Genomic DNA, 22,943 nt, shown 5'->3' with positions numbered 1-22,943 from the left:
TCGGTTTTTATATATTCTATTACACTCAGATATAATGTGGCTTTCTATCGGTGAAAGATTTTTTTAAAATCGGTTCAGTAGATCCCGAGATTACCCCTTACAATTTAACAAATATACAAACACACAAACTTTACCTCTTTATAATATTAGATATAGATAGGTAATTTGAAACCCTATTTTGTTTTATTCTTTTTTTTATTTTAAATATTTCACAATCCAAACTAATATTTACTGTAAGTAAATGCTAAATAGTAAATATTAGTTTGGATTGTGAAATATCCTACTAATATTATAAAGGCGAAAGTTTGGGTGTCTAGATGTCATGATGTCTGGATGTTTGTTACTCTTTCACGCAAAAACTACTGAACGGATTTTGTTGAAACTTCACAGTATTATTGTTTATAACCCAGATTAACATTATGACGATATGTGGCAAGTAAATTTCAATAAATAAATAAGACGTGTCTAAAAAGCGCCATCTATCGTCATTGGTTAAAATCTACAGCACTGGACAAACTACGGTATGACGTTCGTAAATATTCATTCGGGGGAAGCCGTGAAACGCCATCTATCAACAACGAAGTAAAACATCATATCTAACGGGGGTAAAACGAAGTCGCGGGCTGCCACTAGTTTATAATAGGTAGCTTTCCCTCCGCAACCTTATTGGTATTCCATGTATGTGTCTTTTAACTGATTTCTGTTAAACATTTCATGTAAAATTTGTCCAGTTATAACTCTATTTACATCTGCATCTGTAAGCAAGGATTCATGTTCTCCAGCCCAGATGCCGAGTACAGAATCGTCTTTCAGTGACGTGCAGCTGCCCCTATATTTGACCTAATTTTTATTATTTATTTGTGTCATTGTGCTCTTCTAAAGAGTGTAAGACGATTATATGTAGGTACTATAAAAATGTAATTTTAACTCATTGGTTTTGTCTCATATTTGAGGAATGTACATACTATGTATCATGAGTAGGGTCTTAGTTTAAAAGGATGCCAACGATTTAAATTTCAATAGGTAGACAAAATTCATAATTCTTAATTATCAAAAATTTTAGCTTTCTCCAGTAACACTGATGTTATTATACTGTGACTCATCAAAGTCATAATTGTCAAAAATATTGACAAATCGCGAACTGTCACGACCAAAAAACTGACACGCGTCCGTCCTCCGTAAGCGCCACCGCGCGACTGATTGAGATTGTCCAAGCCGTCATGAGCGATTTTTTCCACATTTTTTAACATAGTAACTAAATAAGAGCCAATATAAAAATTTCATCCGTTAAAAGCCCTCAAGTTATTTCTGAACTTTAGTTTAGTAAAAGATTCAAAATCTCAAATCGCTTATTTAAAAAATAAAACCATAAATAGAAAACGAATAGAGGTAACTTTGGGAATTTATTCTATCGAGTCAACTTCATCAAATCGTGTTTCCATCCGTTAATAGCCCTAGAAAATATCCTCAACTATGCCCAAATAAAATCTTAGCCTTTAATTTTACTGTTTAGTACCTCAAAAATGAAAAATGAAAACCTCATTTTCGCCATTTTCACTGCTACCCGGCCTTAAAACGTATGTCTTGAAGGCAATCGCATCGCCATACATAATCAACTTTTTTACGTCGGGAAATGCTTTGCGCATACCCACTGGCCGATGGGGACTACCAGTGGGTTGTATGAGACTCCCCGCCTATCGTATCGTATCCTATGTTACCTACTTATACCCACCTACCAATATCGTTTTTGCTCCGTTGTCATGGTAACTAATTTTAAGCTAAAAAAGCAATGACTTGAATTTTATTCTCATGACTTCGTTAGCACTCGCTTGATAGCGTCATCCTCATAGAAATACTTTTGCTTAGTTTTTTGTCATGCCCGCTTAGAATGTTCGATACAAACAATAGCAGCTAGGTATTACCATGTCAGTTTAATAGACAATAAAAAAAAACGAAAATTACCAATTATTTTAGAATGTTACCTACTGTTTAACCACAGCAGTACGGAAGCTTCATACAAACGCTCGAAATCAGACTCACGCACACAGACGCACGCTTTACACGGGCTCTAAGTAGGGTTGCCAACCGTACTATAATATATAGTATTGTACTATATTTCGGGTCTGCGTACTATATACTGTTGAAAAAATATATAGTACGCAAAAATACTATATTTTCAACACCGACAAATCTAACAAACAAATCCTTCATTTTTAAAAAATAAGAACGCGCCTTTAAAGTAACTTTTAACTGTTAAGATGGTTAAGTCATATAACCTATTGCGCACGTACCATTTCCTTTGATGAGGTCCGTGAACATACCCGATAGGCGATAGCGTGTATCCGAACGCTTGCGTAACGAACTTCATCATTTCAGCCATAGGACGTCCACTGCTGAACATAGGCTTTCCCCAATGCTTTCCATGTTGATCGACTGGTAGCGGCCTGCGTCCAGCGCTTCCCTGCTACCTTTACGATGTCGTCGGTCCACCTTGTAGGTGGACGTCCCACGCTGCGTTTTCCGGTACGCGGCCTCCATTCCAGAACCTTTCCGCCCCATCGCACGTAACGAACTGGTCAATGTCAAATTGACAACGTAAATTTTAACGTCGTGAAACGATATTTTGGTCTGCTTTATTTATCGACAGAATCGTTTTCAACTAGATGTTGTTATTTCTTTTGAAAAGTTGAAATCTTATATAAATTAGGTATGGAAAGTGGTAGTGATAACGAAAGTGCGTCAAATTCTATTGCGCCGCTAACGCCGATTAAAAAACGAAAAATACCAAAAAGACTCCAAATAAAATAAACCGGAGTGGAAAAGAGAGTATGACTGGATTACTGAAGATCCCCAAAATATACAGTGTGAGTCACGATAAAGTGCACATATGAAAATATGTGAAACTAGACCTATTTTTTTCGAGAAAAAAGAGGTCAAAAAATTATTGAGTTTTTTTTTTAATTTTTTATAGAATTTTTTTTCTTCCAATTACTTCTCGTAAAGAAAACGTAATAACTTTTAAACTAAGAGGTATATCCTGATAAAATAAAAACAATAATAATGCTAAATAACAGGCGATACTAATAAAATACATAAAATACCCAGAAAATGCCAACAAATAATAAAAAAATATACTTTTTGAAAAAAAAATCTGGTTTTAAATTCGTGTTTTTTTGGTTATTTGATCAATTTCTCCAAAAAATGCCCCTATAACAGGTGGTTTTTATTGCTTTGTATTATTCTCTATCGTATTACTTTTGTAAAACTAAAAATTGCATGTCTCTATCCTTATCACTACATATTATGTCAATTTTAAAATCGGCGTTAGAACAACGTAAAAAAGATATTTTTTTTGGTTACAAAACAAAAAAAATGTTGCAATCATTAGAAGCAAAATCCCCCCCACAGAAAGTTATGGAATTCAAAAGATTTTTTTGCTATTTCTTGATAAATGTTTAGACTATCTTAATAAATGGTTTGATTTCAGTGAAAGCAATTGGTTATTTAAAATCTAAAAATTAAATTTAAAAAAGGAGGTTTCATTTAATGACTGTGAGACAATATTAGAAGTTCTAAATTTACAAGAAAAATTGAGTATCAAAATGGACGACCTATACTCTGAAATAACGATATTGAATGAAATCTTTGCTAAATTAAAAGACTGTAGTGACTTTACTGACAAAACTACAGGCCAAAAATGGCAGCATATTTAAAAAAATACTGAAAATGACTTACCAAATTTATTTGAAGTAATTTCATTCCTGCTCTCTATTCCCGCCACTTCGGCATTTACAGAAAGGATATATTATTCGGTTATGAATTCGAAGTGGCGAGAAGAAAGAAACAGAAGTAGTGTATCATTAATGAAAAATGAGCTTTTGATTTATATTAATTTAAAAATTGAATGTGACAAAGCATATAACACTTTTATTTTATACAAAAAACTGTTACACAGCGCAAGAACTGCAAAAAAATATAGTTTTTATAAAAATAAATAATTAAAAAATGTATATTTGTCTATTTTTTTGTTTTTCCCATAAAATACTATTTTTTTTTTAAATGTACTATATTTTTTTACACCTTATTTTGGAAAATACTATATTTCGCTGATGAAATGTTGGCAACCCTAGCTCTAAGCGAACCTCGCAGTCCATCCGTCGCGAGTGTCGCGCGCGTTGTGTTTTTAATAATAATTTTATTGCATGCACTGTCCGCTGTATTTTTAAAAAACATGCCACGAGTGTATTGCGTAGTAGTATATGGCTGCTTGAACTCGGCATCTTCAAAACCAGAACTTTCATTTTTTAAACTTCGTAATAATTCTGAATTGTAAAAATGATTAAATATTACTTTTTAAATAAAGTGCTTACATCTGATTTTGTAATAGTTCTTTTTAAATTACGTAATTACGCTTTTTAACAATTTATGTGTTCTATTTGATAAAGTAATTTGCTCCGCGCGCTTTTGTACTAAGTGATGAACTGTATTTAAAATGAGGCAATAGCTATGTGAAAGTAAGTATCCGGTATTTTATTTATGAGAATAGAATATCTTCTACCGGCCTCTAATAGCACTTAATCAATTTATTCGATTATGTATTCGATCATTATAGAACCTAATTAACGTTTTATTTTTTTGTTAACTACTTAGTCAATTAATTTATTCCATTAGGTATTTGATAATTAAAAAACCTAAATAAACGTTTAATTAAATAAGTAAGTCAGAACCTTATTAATTTTGTAAAGATTAAGAGTGCCAACCCTAACACTCAGTTGAAGTGTAGGTATTTAACTCGCCGAAAGGGCTAAGTTTCCGTACTGCTTTAGCTCATATATCTACTGTGGTTTAACTCTCTTTAAAATGCAAAGACATTACTCACAGTTTATGAATGGGATGGTATCGATCGACACAATATGTAAATGTTGTCCGGAAGAACTCATTTTCCTTCCACTATTAATTAATTGAGGACTCTTATCATTTGCATTGTTATCTATCTTAACCATGTTAAATATCTAGGAAGTTCCATAACACTAGGCATTTTGTTGAAGCATTAGAATTCTAATTCGCATAATCTGGGGCATTTCGTATGCGAATTAAAATTCTACTGGTAGCTTAACGACGCGACGATATTCGGAAAATGTAGGTTCCAGCTACTCGTAATACCTACGTCGGAAAAATTTAGGTTGATTCCTGCTCGTAATACTTGCTCTACCTAGTACTTAGTTATCATTGAATCGAGCTATAAATACTTGGTACCTACTTGTTATTTCCCTAACTTCAGCCGTTACAGGTCTGAGTCAGTGTCTGAGGTAGGGATTGCAATCCAGCAGCGTTTTCAATCCAGCTGGATTCTTGCTGGATTGACCTGAATCCAGCTGGATCCAGCGCGGATCCAGCAAAATGTGGAACGAATATAATAAGACGACATTTTTAAGGCTTTTTTTTATTAAGTAACTAGCTTTCCGTCTACGGTTTCGCCCGCGTGAAAAAAGTGCTGTTTTTAGGGTTTTCCCGGAAATTATTCGAATTTTTCTCGCCGTAAAAACCATCTTTGGACTTCAACGAACATTAAAAAATAAATGGTCCAGGCGTTGTTGAGGTCTGCGCTTACCAACACATATTGCGATTCATATTTGTATTATCGTACTTCTTACGATAATCTATGAAATACGGCGAGAAATAGAAGTTACGAATCCGAAATAATCTTCTGCGATAATTAGGCAGTTTAAAATCTGACGACAAGAGACTGACTATGTCTTTTTTACTCCCAACCGCACAGAACTGCATTTGTAGCCGGCTGCTGAGAATGCCCATTCGGCCTCTACACTAGTCGGTTTTAGGATAATTAAATAGTCATACACCATAGATAAATGCGGCGTTTACCCGTGGTCCCCCCAACATGTCCCCCTGGTGGGTCCACGGGTAATTTTTTTTACCCGTTGTCCCACCGTTCTGAACAGTGTTTGCCAGTGGGTCTACGGGTAATTTATTTTAACCATGGTCCCACCGCACTAAGTCGCAAACATTGCTTGTCACCTAGCCTAGGTATCTATAATATTATAAAAAATCTATAATTAATATAGAAAATAATTATAGGTAGGTACGGCACTATAATATCTTTATACTATCTTCACATCACACATGTGGGTTAAAGTCACTCATATCCTTCTCGGCGTTTGATATTTCATCCCAGACATAGGTGACATGCAATGTTTGCGACTTAGTGCGGTGGGACCATGGTTAAAATAAATTACCCGTAGACCCACTGGCAAACATTGTTCAGAACGGTGGGACAACGGGTAAAAAAAATTACCCGTGGACCCACCAGGGGGACATGTTGGGGGGACCACGGGTAAACGCCGGATAAATGTTCACCTCGCACTCGTTCGGTCTCATAAACGCTCATTTCTTTTTTCAGTACCTTTTCGTAATCTAATCTTGGCTTTGGCTTTTGTTTATTAAAGTTCTCCTTCTCTCTTTTAAGTTCCATCTCAAGCTCTTGTTCTAAAGTCATTTTCACGGATTCTGCGTCATCATTTAGACCATTCTCTTCTAACTCCATGATATCTTTTTCTTCTTGCACCGGCTCTACAATATTATTTTGGTTATTTACTCGATTTAACAAAGTTTTCATCTCCTGTCCCATCGCATTATTTTTTGGCAAAGGAAAAAAGACAGTTTTTTTTACTTCTTCTTCATACTTTTTTGGATTTTTCAAGCACACTAACGTACCAGTAACTTCGGAGAGGCGCCGTTCAACGCACACAATAACAGAACGGCAACGTCACCGCGCCGTTTTGAAAATGGCGGCAATTCGAAACTAAGCAATAGAAAATTATACGTTTGCGGATCCGCATCGCTGGATCCAGCACTGTATGCTGGATCCAGCATGTTTAAGAAGGCGCTGGATCCAGCTGGATTGCTGTATGCTGGATCCAGCAATTGCAATCCCTAGTCTGAGGTAATGTCTTATGTGAACGTGACAGGCAATTGAGGGCAACAATCATTACAAGTCTTAAGCATATCTGAAGTCTCGCTGAAGTTTGATATTAGAAAAACACCGCACCGCTTCCATACCTCAGGCACAGACTTGGTTATGCGCTAGCCCGTACCTCTAGCATGAACAACTTTCGTCTTCGAATCGTTTGCGTATTCGACAAAATTCGATACTCAACCTTCGAATGAAACGATAACGTGACAATTTTGATTTTCAAAATAAGTTTCGTGAAACCATTTCTCATACTAAGTTCATTTTACGACACGTTCACAAGGGCGCTGTTGTAGTTTTCGTACTAAATTTTTTGATGGCGATTCTAATACGCAAACGATTCGAACTCGAAAGTTTTTCGTGCTAGCCTTATTGTTGGAGCTTAGGTTATAGTTTGTAGTATCTTGAAAATAGGGGCCTTTTCAATAATAAGCCATTCTTCGGTGAACATTGGGGTTTACTTCGGTTTAAACAATATTATAGGTACATTACAGAAATAAAGCCTTTTTCGTTGGCGGTAAAAAAAATGGAAGCGACGCTTTCGTTGGCGGTCGTCGCATAGACAAAAATTCTCTCGGCTCCATAGACCTCTTTCTATGGAGCATGCTTGATTATGATAGGGGGCGCTAGCGTCGCCGGTGGTGGCGCTGATGTAGCAGCGCGAACATACTGGGGCCCGTTGAAAGCAGGTGACTGGGTTTCAACTTCATTCGAAGGCGGCAGTGCGACGAGCTTGTTGAGAGCACGGCGGACAATTCCTTTGGCCGTGTTGACATCCACAACTCTGGTGATATTGTCGGGTCCGGGGTAGAGTTTGACAATCCGTCCTAGGCGCCATTTCATAGGTGGGGCGTGGTCTTCTTTGAGTAGGACCAGGTCGCCTTCCTTGGCTTGATGCTGCATTGTCCTCCACTTCGTTCGGACCTGGAGCTCTGATAGGTACTCCGTCCTCCATCTGTCCCAAAATTGCTGCCGGAGTCTCTCTATGATGTGGTAGCGATTGGTAGACTTCAGTTCTTCAAGCGGATGAGATGGCACCGACATGAGTGGACGACCGATGAGGAAGTGGCCAGGAGTGATAGGAGTCAGGTCAAGAGTATCGGAAGATAGAGGTGACAGGGGGCGGGAATTGAGGATTGACTCTATTTGCGCGAAGAGCGTAGTAAGTTCTTCAAATGTTAGTGAACTATTGCCCGCGACCCGTTTTAAATGAAATTTTGACGATTTAACGCCGGCCTCCCATAAACCGCCGAAATTGGGGGAGTATGCCGGTATAAACTTCATGGTTATGCCTTCGCTACTAGTGAAATTGCATACGGGCTGACGACTTGACCGCAACATTCTACCTAGTTCATTGTTTGCCCCAACGAAGTTAGTGCCGTTGTCGCAATGGATCGTATGGGGTTTGCCGCGGCGAGATACAAAACGTCGAAGACATAAAATAAAAGCTTCAGTACTTAGGTCACTGACCACCTCAAGGTGGACAGCCTTGGTTGTAAGACATACAAATATACATAGATAACATTTGGTGATGCGATTGCCACGTCCTTTACGACTGGATATTTGAAATGGCCCGGCAAAATCGGCGCCACAATAATAAAATGGAAATGACACATTAGTGCGGTTGACCGGCAAGTGGCCCATAAGGGGCTGCATAGTCTTGCCGCGCCAACGGATGCAAGTGACGCAGGCCTTCGTGACGCTGCGAGCAAGCGCCCTGCCACCCAGGGGCCAGAAGGTGTCCCTGATGGAAGCTAGCAGGAGCTGAGGCCCTGCGTGAAAAAGACGTAAATGTTCATCAATTAAAATCAATCTAGTTAATCGATGTTTATCTAAAATTATAGGATGTTTTTTATCGAACTCGTGATTAGATAATTTTAGCCTTCCTCCTACTCGTAAGACGCCATCTGCGTCGAGGAATGGATTTAGAGGTAAAAGTTTAGACTTATGATGCAATGGTTGGCTCTTTGAAATAGCATTAATTTCTGTATGAAAAGATTCAAATTGACAGAATTTAATTAACAATGTTTGAGATTTATTCAACTCTTCAACTTGTAGTGAGCCCGTAATCTTAGCTTTGTTTTTATTAACATTGTTGGCAAATCGCAATACATAGGCAAATATTCTTTTTAATTTACTATAGGACGAATATTTGTCAAAATCAATAAATGTAGGTTTTTCAATATTTAAATGAACTTTTAATTCAGGAACTTCAACATAAAAATTAATAAGTTGCTGTGGCCACTCTACATAATCATGTGCTAGGTAAGGAGGCCCTGACCACCATATACTAGTGGGTTCTAGGTCTTGGGGTTCGACTCCTCGAGAGGCCAAATCAGCCGGATTGAGATCCGTAGGAACGTGTCGCCAAGTGTGACCACGTGTGAGCTCGTTAATTTCTTGAATTCTGTTAGAAACAAAGGCTTTTAGTAATTTTTGAGGTGTTTTGATCCAACTTAATAAAATTGTAGTCAGTCCAAAATACTACTTGTTTAAAATCCAATTTTAGAGATTTTATCAATTTAAAACATAGGCGAGCTCCCAAGAGGCCACCACAGAGCTCCAGTCGCGGAATAGTTGTAGGTTTGATAGGCGCGACTCGAGCCTTGGCGCATAATAACTTGACGGAAACATTTTTATCTTTGTCAATTGAGCGCAGATAGACATAGGCATCCTGTGATGCGTCCACAAAACAATGCAACTCAATTGATATTGGTTCATTACAAACAACATGGCGAGGTATGTATAATGAAGATAGTTTATTTAGATAGTTGGCAATTATAGACCAATCTTTGGATAAGTTAGGCGGCACTGGATCATCCCAGTCCAATTTTAGGCTCCAAAGCTTTTGTAGCATAATTTTGGCTTTAATAGTGCATGCAGATAATAGTCCCAATGGGTCAAAGATTTTACATGTCATGCATAAAATAGAATAATCATAAAATAGTTTAGTAATTGGCAAATTTGAATCGATATCAATTGAAATGCAATTAATCTAGTTTAGGAGACTTAACTTAGCCCTAAAATATCTTGTCTTTGTTTAAAATTAGGTAACTTTTAACTTTAACTTATCGGGGTGAAATTCATCAATTTCCCAAAATAACTTTAGTGAATTATGTATTTCCTTACTGAAATAACAATTAACATTAGAATTTGATTGTAGAATAGGCTGGGTATGACTTATAGGCCCAGAAATTAGTATAAATTAGGCTGGGTATTAAATAGGCCCAGAAAATAGTTTACATTTATAGGCTGGGTTTACATATAGGCCCAGAAATTAATCTTTATTAGGCTGGGTATTAAATAGGCCCAGAAAATAGTTTACATTTATAGGCTGGGTTTACATATAGGCCCAGAAATTAATCTTTATTAGGCTGGATATTAAATAGGCCCAGAAAATAGTTCAAATTTATAGGCTGGGTTTACATAGGTCCAGAAAATAGTTTACATTTATAGGCTGGGTTTACATATAGGCCCAGAAATTAATCTTTATTAGGCTGGGTAGTATTTATAGGCCCAGAAATTAGCCACCCTAAGTGGGATTGTTGCAAAATAGGTTTGTTGGATCCTAACTTAATTCGCTTTGAACCTACAATATCCCAGAAAATGTCTGACCCCAAAAGTATATCGACAGTGGAGGGACAGTAAAATAGAGGATCTGCAAGCTCAAGATCGGTAGGCAAGTTAAGATGCTCAATATTGACATTCATAGATGGTAATAGTCCAGTTATCTCAGGCACAACTAAGCACTGCACCTGCTTCTTGAATGAACTAACTTTGGATTTTAGAGTTAACTTACAACGTTCTGTTATAGAAAACGCGACATTGTTGATCCCAGACACACTCATCGAGTTGATGTCCTCGGTAAGCAAACTTAATTTTTGTATAAATGCATCAGTCACAAAAGACGATTGGCTGCCCGTGTCTAGCAGAGCACGCGCTTGGTACAATTTGTTATTGGATTCAATCTCAACCATAGCAGTACATAGGAGGACTTGGCCAACTGAAACAGCTGAGAGAGATATAGGCAAGGAAGGAACAGTAATGTTATCGGCTTCCTTAATATTGGGTTTGTCAAAATGTAACAAAGTATTGTGCCTAGACTTGCACATACGACATGATCCTTTCAGTCTACACTGAGAAGAAATATGGCCCTTACGAAGGCAAGTATTACATAACTTTAGTCGAGTAACTTCATTGAGTCTGTCTTCAACAGACAACTTTTTGAAAGTTGGACATCGGTAAGTTGGATGAGATTGACTACAAATGACACATGTAGGGGTATAGGATGTGGCAATTGCATCACTATTGTCTTCCAATGACACTGAAAAAGACTTGGTTGTATTATTGTTAGACTTTTGAAAACTTTTAGTTTGATAGACGGGCTTCTCTACCTTATTTATAGAGGTAGTTTCTAAAATAGCAGCCCTATTTCGCAAAAATGTAAAGAAATTATCTAGTGTGGGCAAGCTTGGTAAGGTACTCTTATGCTCTTCCCACTTACAATTGCTAGAAGTATCTAATTTAGAAGATACTAAATATATTATCAAGGCATCCCAACTATCGGTGGGCAGACCCAAAGTATTTAGAGATCTCAAGTTTTTAGTGACATTATCAATTAAATAGCGTAATGCCTTATAAGACTCTTTGTTAATTAGCTCAATTAAAAACAATGACTTTAGGTGATTATTTATCAAAATATTTTTGTTGTTGTATCTCTCGCATAACAATTCCCAAGCAACAAGGTAATTTTTGGATGTAAATTCAATAGATTTTATAACAACAAGAGCACTTCCCTCTAGTGATGATCTGAGATAATGAAATTTGTTTATTGCCGGAATAGAATCATTGGAATTAATTAATGAATCAAAAGTGTCATGAAACTCTAGCCATTTTAGGTAATTTCCATCAAATGTAGGCAATTTTATCGTTGGCAACTTGATATTATTAAATTCTTGTGAGTGACTGCCGTTGGAAACACTACATGCATCACAAAACTTTGAATTGGAATTTGGAGTAGCAGACTCAATTATTTCTTGGAAGCTAGACAAGGCGGAGTACATGTCACTTTCTATTGATTCTCTCTCTTGTAATTGAATATCTAAATTGTCAGAATTGTTTTCTATTTGTGTTTGCAATTTATCGAAGGATGAAAATAGTTCTTGACATTTTTCCAACCGAATAGTGAGCTCCTTAAGTTTTGCACCTTTAAGGTCACTCGGGTTGATCAATTTAATAGTTTGCAAGTAGTTTTTAATTGAAGTTAGACGGCCTTTGATAGAACTACGTTGCCTATACAATTTAGTGAGGTCCAATTTGGCGGAACTCTCGTTATAGTCATCACTCTCAGACATATTGGCACACAAACAATGAAATAAGCAAATAAAATGTGCAGGTCAAACTTGTATAGCGGTCCTTTGCGCAACTCGTGCGCGTCGCAGCCTCAGCCCGATGCCCCGAAGCTTTACAACTGCCCTGACGCCGCCCGCAGCAGAAGCGGAGATCGGCAGCTCAGAGGTTAGCACGCGTGATAGGCACCCCCACGTTGTAGGCCCGATTAGACTGAAACAGTTCGGCGTGTGGTGTTTAATGCGTGCAAAAGCTAATAGCGAAGGCACAAACAGGAAGACAGTGAAGAGCGACAAGAAAAGAACCCACCTGTTGCTTGGAGAATTTGAAAATATACTTAGCGAGTTAACATGAAAACTTTGGATGAAACACTTTACGACACTCCATGCGCATTACAATCGTGCAATAGGTTATATAGGTGCTTGGAATCTTAGATGGAGGCCTGGATTTGGGTTTAGCATCGGTTCTTCATCGGAATCATCGTTTTTCAGCAGTTTTCTTCGTGTTCGTGATGTCTACGGTCGCCAAAAACATGTTGGAGCTTAGGTTATAGTTTGTAGTATCTTGAAAATAGGGGCCTTTTCAATAATAAGCCATTCTTCGGTGAACATTGGGGTTTACTTCGGTTTAAACAATATTATAGGTACATTACAGAAATAAAGCCTTTTTCGTTGGCGGTAAAAAAATGGAAGCGACGCTTCGGTTGGCGGTCGTCGCATAGACCAAAATTCTCTCGGCTCCATAGACCTCTTTCTATGGAGCATGCTTGATTATGATAGGGGGCGCTAGCGTCGCCGGTGGTGGCGCTGATGTAGCAGCGCGAACACTTATTGTAGTTCTTCAAGTAGCCAAATGACGTCCACTGATGGACAAAGGTCTCCGTCAAGGATTTGCACAACGACCGGATCGGTCACAATTCCACATCCAGGTATCCATACCTGTAATACTTAATTTGTTTTCCTCAATTTTAACAGGTCCACTGGGCGACAAATTCGCTCGCCTCTGGGAGGAAGAGGTCGCGAGAGCAAACGGCAAGAAGCGCACCCCCAGCCTCCTCCGAGTGATCCTCAGAGCGTACGCCGCACGATGTATGCTTTACGGAATGGTGCTGCTGTTTATGGAGTGTGGGATAAGGTAAGTTTAGTTGTAAAGTTAATTAAGCAGACTACCGACTTTTTGTCGGCCGATAGTTGGGTCGGGCATGTATGAAAGTGAAAATGCGCATATTGGTATCGGCCGATTCTTCATACAAATTAGATTCGGGCCTAACTATCGGCCGACGAAGTCTGCGGGGTGTCTAACCCATCAAACCACAAACAGTCGCATAAGTGATAAAACCGCGTAATAATTGATTTCTATTGTCTCGATTAGCGGAGCTTGAAGGGCTACGGTGCATTCATATTAAGTCAGAGCGTTTAGGAAATGTCGTAATTCGTTACATTTCTTCGTGGAGACAATCGTTAGAACTTGTTAATGATAAGTATGTCATCATCAGCCACTTTATTCGGAAATTTGGATAGGAAATGAAGTTTTCATTTCAATGACTCCTAAGGCTAACTCCTCAGTCATTGTCCCCTGCGTATTTTCGTGGCTTTTGCTTAAATAAAATTGTGCAGCGTTTCTTTTTTTTTTTTTTTTTTAGTTTATTTTGGAACAACAAACAATTACACTTATAAATTAAGTATAAAACATGGACATAGAACACATATTAGGTAAAAGCGTAATCAGCCCCGTTGTCCACAGATAGAGTAACAAAATATGTGGAAAAGATGTCGGTATAAACTAAAATTTGTGTGCTTAGTGCACAAATTATAATAGCCTAAATGGCACTCTGGTGTAATATAAATAGTTTCATCAAAATCCGTTCGGCAGCTTTCCATTCCGTTTGGTGCTTAACAAAACATCATAAGTGCCACTTGTGGTCTAAACTGAATAAATATTTTTGATTTTGATTTTGATTTTGAAACATTAGATTTTTTAAAAAAAATTAAGTCTAGATCTAGAAAAACAAACATCAACCATCACAAACTCACATCCTCGATAGACTGGTGCAATGCTTTTCTGAACGAGGCAGGTGAGCTTGCGAAGAGTTCAAGTTCGGTGAAATGACAGTTGAACATTTTAGTAATTCTATACAGCGGCGCGCGCTCACCTGCATTCGTTTTACATGGAGCGTGTGCGAATATTTGCGGTTTACGGGTCTCCCGTGTAGGATATGAACGGTATGGTATTCTAATGTATATTTGGTTCATAAGTTTATTACAATCAAATTTCCCACTACAAATGTTATACAATAATAATTGATCAAGGAGCAATCTTCTCGTTCTAAGTGTTAGCATAGAAAACTTATTAAGGAGTACTTCGTACGAGCGCTTGGAGTGGTAACAACTTTGTTTCTTTTAATGTTGTGTGTTGTGGGCCATGCCTTCGCAAGCTCCGTTATTTGAATACAGCTTTGAACAGGATCGACGTCAGAGAATCTCCGCAATTTATTTAGAATTTTCGGAAGCGAGTTTGAGGAATATCCCATGACAAGCGTACAGAATATTCCGTGAGTCACCGTCACCATAATTTGATAAGCTTTTTACGACCGCCACGGTATGGTAAACATGGCAAGCGGCTTTAGATTAGATTACAAATTAAGGTGCTTAGTTTATTTCGAATTGAAAACCGAAATTGGGGACGATTTCCTAATCGCTAATTAACCGTTTTAAAGAACAGTAGTTATTTTTGTACTCGTAGAATCGACTTGAAATATAAATATCAAAGTTCAAAATATCAATATCTATTTAGGAATACCTACATTAAGACAATTTTAAAATAAATCTTAAAAAAACATACTCCTAATAACATTTGTTAATGGATCAAGATGTCTTATTTTGAAATACTAATCAGAAGCCATTTAGGTATTTTTCACAATCTTAAAAAAATAGGAACCAAGCTACCTTCAGTTTTCATAATTTCCATATTTTGTTCAAAGCTCGAGCACACTAGACTGTGCTAATTCTAATTTATTTGATGAAACTATTAAACCAAAGTAGTCATTCGCTTTTCCCTTTAAAACAGTAGCCCAGTTTTATGTTAAAACAAACTCATTTCGCAGATCTTGGTTATTATAAACAGTTTATCTCCTAGCTCTTTGCGTTTGTACATGCCGTTTGCTTGCTTTATGACTATACATTAACCTTATTTTCTTTGAGATTAGTTTTTACGCACTTCATTTAATATTTATTCTGTATTAATACCACAGAATAAGTCCTACTTGCTATAATCTAAGGAACTTTGAAAATGTGTTCGTTTCGCCTTTCGGAACGTTTCGTTCGTTGTCGCACGTTTCAGTCGCGGAAATGTAACCATTTTCACGACTGAAATGAAGAAAATCTAAACCGCGTAAGATAGATGAAGGGGGTAAAACGGGATCCACGCGTACGAAGTCGCGGGCGGCCGCTAGTTCCGTATAAAAATTCAATGTAATAGAACATAGGTAATATCTATGAAGTAGAGATAAAATAAGAATTTATTCTGCTCTAAATCAGAAAATTATCACTAAGAATGACAATGACATGCGTATTAAACGCACGCACGCGCTTTAGCGGCTACCAACAGATAAAATGTTTAGATTGTACTAAATTGTGCGGTTGCGCTGTTTTGCAACAGTTGATTAGAGTTAAGTACTATGTAACTACACGAGTCCTTTATTGCTCAATTGACTGCGATTGTACGTTGGCTCATTTACGAGATGATATATGGCTGTGAAATAAACGATTTGTAGTATACAAATGGACGTTTATTCATTAAATTCTGGACATGTGGGAACGCGATTATTTAGTACCACAATATTTTTGTTAAGGTACTAATTAATAGCCATGCACGTTTTCAGTATTGTAATTTTAAAAATCAAACGCTGTTGCTTACTTCCGCTTCTTCGTTAGGTATAATAGTTCTTCATAAAAAAGTTTATCGTAAACGTATTATGGTTTCCAAGATAAAGTATAACGGTTATCTAGGGTCTAGTAGGGTCAATCCTGTATCTGTTAATATGCTCGCAACTATCAGTCATTCCAAGTTACCATTGTTCTTGAAACGTAAGAGAATTGGGTGCTAAGCCTAAAACATTGATGCTTTTTAATATACACATGTTTTTATTGCATCCATTATGTACTTCAAATAAGAATCATTGTGATTACCTACATCGTTTAAACTTTACTCTATTATATCAATAGTCGGCCAGCAGTAGTGCATAAGGCCTCAGCCTCGAACTTAGCGGGCAGCGGGGCGGGAGCGGCGGCGGCGCTGGAGCGGGGCGGGCAACGCAGACCCGTTCTCGAAACAAGCGGGCAGCTCGCGCGGCGCTTTAGCGGCGAAGTGTTGTGTTTGGGGTTGTGTTGTCGAGATATTTGTTTTTATTCGCAAACGAAATGTCTGAACAACGGCGACAATTTTATTTCGATTCAAATTTATTCCTAACGCTCGATTTATTGTGGGCAAAAGAAGGAGTGCGCTGCCCGCTCGTTGCCCGCTCCCTCGCCGCTGCCCGCTCGTTGCCCGCTCCGGCGCCGCTCCCGCGCCGCTGTTTTCGAGAACCGGTCTATTTGATTTTACGCATAAGATCCTGCCGCTCCCGCGCCGCCGCCGCCGCCGCCCCGCTGCCCGCTAAGGGGCCGTCCATAAATTACGTCATCGATTTTTTCAGATTTTAGACCCCCCCCCCCCCCTACAATCATCCTATCGTCATTTCTTAATGACCCCCCCCCCCCCCCCCTTCTCCCAAAATTGACGTCATTACCAGTTTGACAAAATTTGTGCGGCTTGAGGGGTTTTATCAAAATAACGTCTCTTCACAGCAGAAAACAATCGCTGGTGCACGTTTTGTAAGTCAATAACCATTAACCATCGCGGATCGACTATAGTAATAAATAGCAGTGAAAATAGTTTGCTGATTTTGTTTAACGAATTTGCGTTAAACGCGTGATGACAAAATCTGCGCGGATAAACGTTTTGCATCGTTCACGTTCGTACTCAGATTGACAGCGAGCGCAGGCCGCAGGTCCGCAGCGGTGGCGGTGCGCGCCTAAAAGTTCGAGGCTGAGGCCTAAAAGTTATGTAGCCCGTGGAACCCTAAGCGGTCGCATGAGACTGCGGTAACAATCGATTTCTATCGTCTCGATTGAAGGGTTTCTCCAATCAGTAAGCTTCTCGGTGTTACATTATAAATAGGCATACAATAAATCTTACGGTTACCAGTGAAGTAACCGATTCGATAATATTAATTTTATTACGAGATATTACGCTGACCTATGTTCTCCTTGCAAATTGTTATTTTATTGACCGTGTGAACGGCCATTATTCGCCGATAAGCTTGAAAGGTTGTTTATACAGAGTTGTCGCTTTCTACGTCTGTTGTGCTCACGGCAAAGTCAAGTCACATCAATAAAGTATTAATTTACAAAGTTATACAAAATAATGTTGGCACTTTAACCACGGCAAAATTTCAGTTTCAACTTTTTCTTCAAAACTTACAGATGAGGTTGATGTTTGCAAGGTTTTTATTCAAACAGTGAATACCTACTTTACATGATTATTTTTCTATGACCTAGGTAAATGACATCACTGTCGTGTAATGTATGTGTTATAGTCAAACCTCGAAGTTCCGGCACTCCTAGGTTTGACTAGTCAATCCTCAGGTCTGACTAGAAGTCATAGTCAAAGCCCAAACATTTCGGCCTTTGACTAAAGAATGTTAGTCAAACCTAGGAGTAACTAATTTGGTCAGGCAAAGGTCGAAACTGAATTTAATGAAATCGGGGTTTGACTAGTCAAACCTCAATTAAGACTTTAAACTAAACTATACTTAATTCTGATCTCGAACTTATTGCATAGGCGTTACGACGGTCGGTTCTCTTTAGGTGAAGGTACGAATAACTAAACTTATACAATACTGAGGTTATTTGTCAGTGTTTCTAGATCGATCTTGATTATTTACTAATTTTTAGGGTTCTGTTACCTTAAAGGAAAAAGAGTTTAGACCCTATTATTATGACTTCACTAAATGTTGTCTGTCACCAGGCTCGTATCTCATGAATCATTCACTTTAAAAGTAAATAATTCAATAAAATACTTAAATATTTTAAGGGGGGCTCCCATACAGAAAACTTGACTTGTTGCAGTTTTCTACTTGATATTAAAACGTAAACAGGTGAACCCTTGAAATACTCACATAATATTTAGTTGCATATCTATTTTAAAAATAAGTCATAAAATTAAAATAAATAATTATTTAAGGGGGGCTCCCATACAACATCAGAGTCGCACGGAACCCTTCGTGAGCGAATCCGACTCGCACTTGGCCAGTTTTCTATTTGCCGTCTACTTTTGACCGAGTCTGTCAGTTGTTTCTAGGATTGACTAGGCAAAGCCCGAAACAGATTATTTGAGTTTCGACGTTTGACTGAAGCGTTTAGGCACTTCTAGGTTTGACTTAGTCAAAGGCCGAAATAAGAATTTATTTCGGGGTTTGCCTGAAGGCCTTGGTCAAACCTAGGATAGACCAGTCATTCCGCGAAGAGACTGCATATCGACCTTTGACTATGACATATGTGTAATCAACGTGTTTTAATTATTATTTCAACGCTGACTAGAACCTATATAGTTCTTATTCTGTGCTAGAACTCAAAATTTTGGTAAGTTAAAATGTAGGTCAAACCTACAATTAGCATTACTTATTTAAATAGCTACTTACAAGGAAATTCATAGTAACAAATACTCAGTCGCGATCTTTCATTTACTCGTATCTAGCTACTAAATATAGAACTGTCTTTCAATGCCAATAAAGTAGTGGACATTGAGCACGTATAGAATACATAAATTATCGCGCTGACCGCGACCGTACTAAACTTTCGGGTTTTCTATCATCTGTCTGCGATAAAAATAGCCTGCGTTAGTTTGGCGTTATCTAGCAAACCGTTATCGAACATTTTTTAATCTCAGACGTGTCTAAAATCTATTAGGTATCACGATTAATAATGTTGAGATAATGTTATGATGAGATAGGTGAAAATTAGTACGAGTTATATAAAAAATGGCTCACAGGCAATTTTTTTCTCACTAACCCTATTTTGTATTATCCTAAAAGAAGGCAGTTAATGTAATTTTACAAACCTGTAACAACTAAATAAACACTACTTTAATTTGTAAATGATTCATATTTTCAATAGAAAAAAATAATTTGGGAAATACGTTAGCTTAGTTTTGCAAGAATATTTCCACTTGCTAAATACACTGTAAATATGCGCGTGTGCTGTAAAACTACACTCATTGTTTATTTTACCTAGTAATGTTAAGGGTTTTCCGCCTTATTCAGGTTAAAATCACTTACTTCAATAACTTTATGTAAACGTGTAGAGATATTGTATCTCGATCCAGAGTTCTTCGTTTTATTCTCGGTTCAAACACAAATACTTAATCGTTATCAAGTTAACCCAATTTTCGAGTTCATTGTTCCGAGCTTGTCGAATGTTTAAATCTTAACCTTGAGACCGCCCTTTTAGTCGTTATGAAATTTTAATATGAATGGCTTTGCAGTGAAGCTGTCACACTTGTGTCGCCGTGTAACGTTTGCCTTAATTGTTATTTCACGTTCTTTTGTTTCTGTTAATTTCGTGTTTTTTACGCGCATCTTTTTTACGAACGACTGCACATTAAGCCAAAACATCTCGTATAGTATCATTTGTTGTCGGGATACGTTTGCAATTTTACACCAAACTATTGTGGATTGAATAATTCTAAAATCCATAATAGTATCTAACCCCATGATAAAATCAATTTCCAAATAATGTAATATTTAACTAAAATATAAAACTATAAATGGGTCTCCCTGTTATGAACGTTTGCGCTTTTCCAATCTTCGTAACTTCAAGTAGTACGAATTTATACTTTCATATTATCAAATATTATTATTGTTGTATAACCCTGTTATCTAAATTAGTTCAAGTTGAAAGACAGACGAGGACGGAGTTCGTTCATCCGCTTGACCGTTAGTCTAGTTTTCAAGTTTTTAAGGTTAACGTGGTACCTACTACAAATAAGGTTAAATCGAGATAATGTTTTATTATTTGCTTTGCAGAATACCAACGCGGTGATTCATTGTGGAAGTGATAAAGATACCATGCGGGCTTAGGTAATTGCTTAATTTTGCAAATCAAATAAAACTAGGGAATGTGAATGCGTAGGTAACGTAATATAATTAGTTAGTAAACTTTCCACCTTTTTCCATTCCGGTTTCATTGATAGACAGAGCCCAAAAAAATAGGCCTGGTTGAATAGACTCCACATCAATTTGAACTTTATACTGTAATGAATACGACTGAAAAATTTAAATACTTTTTTTATGTCTGGTTTATTATTATTTTTCCATTTGCTTTTTGCCAAAATACACCTCCTGGCTTGGTGTTTCACGTACCGGATTGTATGTAATCCACTGGGTATGCAATATCAGGCATCAGCTGTAGTCGCGGATTTGAATCTCTATCGGGACTATTGTTGAAGCTATGCAAAAGTGTTTACTCACTCATGAAATCAATCTCAGCGTGTTCAGGCCGTGAAATAAGTATCGAATTGATGTTAATTATATTATTAAAATAGCCAATTATTTTACTACCTGCTCAACCTATGATCATTTACAATTTTTTGTAGCGTTTGTCATCTTGTCTTCTATTTTGTTACTCGTAGATCCACTTAATTATTTTGGATACCAAATACTTAGAATGTTAACACAGATTCTCGACAAATTATATCTTACAAAGTTTTGAAAACGCTTTCCAAAATGTAATTACTGCGTAAGTCAGAAAGTTTTGAAGTGTTAGAGATACTTAGTTCGATACTAAAAGCCGAAATTAAATTAATTAATTTGTAAAAATAGTCAACTACTTAAATAGGGAAAGTACATAATTATACATATATGTATTACACAATGAAAAGGTAAATAATTTTAAGACCAACTCAATTTTTAAACTGAAATAATAGTTGTAGTAATTACCACATTAGGGAAATACTAGTATTATCAGTTATATTATGATGACATACTCGTAATATGAATATTTATGGATCACTCACAGTTTATCTACATAATATATTGCTATTTATTTTTAACTATACTACATCCAAGATAACGTTTGTAAACATTTTCATTCATAAATATGTCTCGTCGTACGCACATCAGTGATTTAATGATAAGAAGACATAGTAGTGTAATCTTGAAGTTATTTGTATATGATTGTGTTTAAATATTCCTTTAAAAATGTTTTTCAGTAAAAAGTGAAACTTGGTCTCAGTCATCCATAGCATGCAAATACGAGACTGTTAGATAGGGTCTATGCGGAAACAGAATCAAGTTTTTGCCTTCTTCTTCTTATTCGTTACGCTCTTGGCAGAGCGGTCGTGGTCACGTTGAGGCGTTGTTCACATCGGTTGTAGAGGCGGATACAACTCTCCGCACGATCTCCCTCCATCTCTCTCTATTGGCAGACTGTCTGGTGCAGTCACATAAGCCGTCTCCCACTGCTGCTTTCACTTGGTCGGTCCAGCGCATTGGTGACCTGCCACGCGATCGGGTTCCTTCGACTTTTCCCTGGACGACCAGTCGTTCTATGGATCTAGTTTTTGCCTAGTCTAAAACTAAAATCACTAAGGCTTAGATTACCTTTAAGAAAAAAAATCATGCGCGTAAATTGGGGGCCGGGTGGGCTGTGCCCATCTCAGAATGGTCTAGTGCCCACCCCAGGTGGTAGGGCTACAGAATTGAGGATGATCCCCTTATCGATCGTGGCATGTCAGAGAGGGCCAAGCCCTGAAAAATAACCCTAGATACCCCAAAAGAAAAAAATACTATAATCTTAGTTTAAAAGTCTTAATAGGTATCAGATTCCCATAACTCCTTCCTACTCCTTCCCTCCCCAGGATCCAACAGCCCCGAATGCTCGGCTTCTTCATCAGCTACTTTGGTCAAGCGGAACAGCTCCTCATGCACGATCGGCTTGTGCAGTTGCGCGATCAAGTGATCCACGCACGATTGTACGCGCTAAACGACAGCGATGTGAAGTTAGCAATCTTAAAAGTCCATAAAGGTGCTTCTAAACGGGCAAACTTAGGAGTCCAGGGGTTTTCTAAACCAATGCTTTTCTATAGTGTGTGCTGCTTCTCAGCACTGGCCCATTTATTGTCCCGAAGCAGTGGTAGGGTTAATTTTGGGACGTGTAAAAGCCTATTTGCAAAAATATTGAATTTTAATTTTTTACATAGCAACTTAGCAACACGGTGGCCAAAGAATGCTCAGCCCTAACCTGCCGATATGTTTCCTCGAGGTGGTGGTAGGGGCTAGGGCAATATGTGGGCCTGAAAAGGATATTTAATAAAGAATTTGAATGTTTGTTATGGCTGGTTATTAGTTTTCAAAAGTGCAACCACATTCATATTGCTCTACCCGTTTAGAAGCTCCTTGAATGTTAGTCTCAATTTGTAGAGCATGTGGCGTACGTTTACTAGTTCTGTAGTAATCTAGTACATGATTAGCCATCTATTTCTTTACGATTTATGTATTAATTATTTATAG

At 37.6% G+C, this 22,943-nt stretch overlaps 1 protein-coding gene across 1 annotated transcript in view; it reads left to right on the top strand.

The window, feature by feature from the left end:
- The window catches only part of LOC135082683 (ATP-binding cassette subfamily C member 4-like), a 59,074-nt gene that overhangs the window by 6,754 nt on the left and 29,377 nt on the right, over nt 1-22,943 (top strand). Inside the window, exon 4 of the mRNA XM_063977469.1 lies at nt 13,312-13,471. Coding sequence (XP_063833539.1) covers nt 13,312-13,471 — 160 coding nt within the window. The remainder of the gene's footprint in view (nt 1-13,311; nt 13,472-22,943) is intronic.

This window comes from Ostrinia nubilalis, chromosome 2 (assembly GCF_963855985.1).
Source record: "Ostrinia nubilalis chromosome 2, ilOstNubi1.1, whole genome shotgun sequence".
Lineage (NCBI taxonomy): Eukaryota > Metazoa > Arthropoda > Insecta > Lepidoptera > Crambidae > Ostrinia > Ostrinia nubilalis.
The sequence above is the reverse complement of the archived record's forward strand: the minus strand, read 5'-3'. Positions and strand labels throughout refer to the sequence as shown.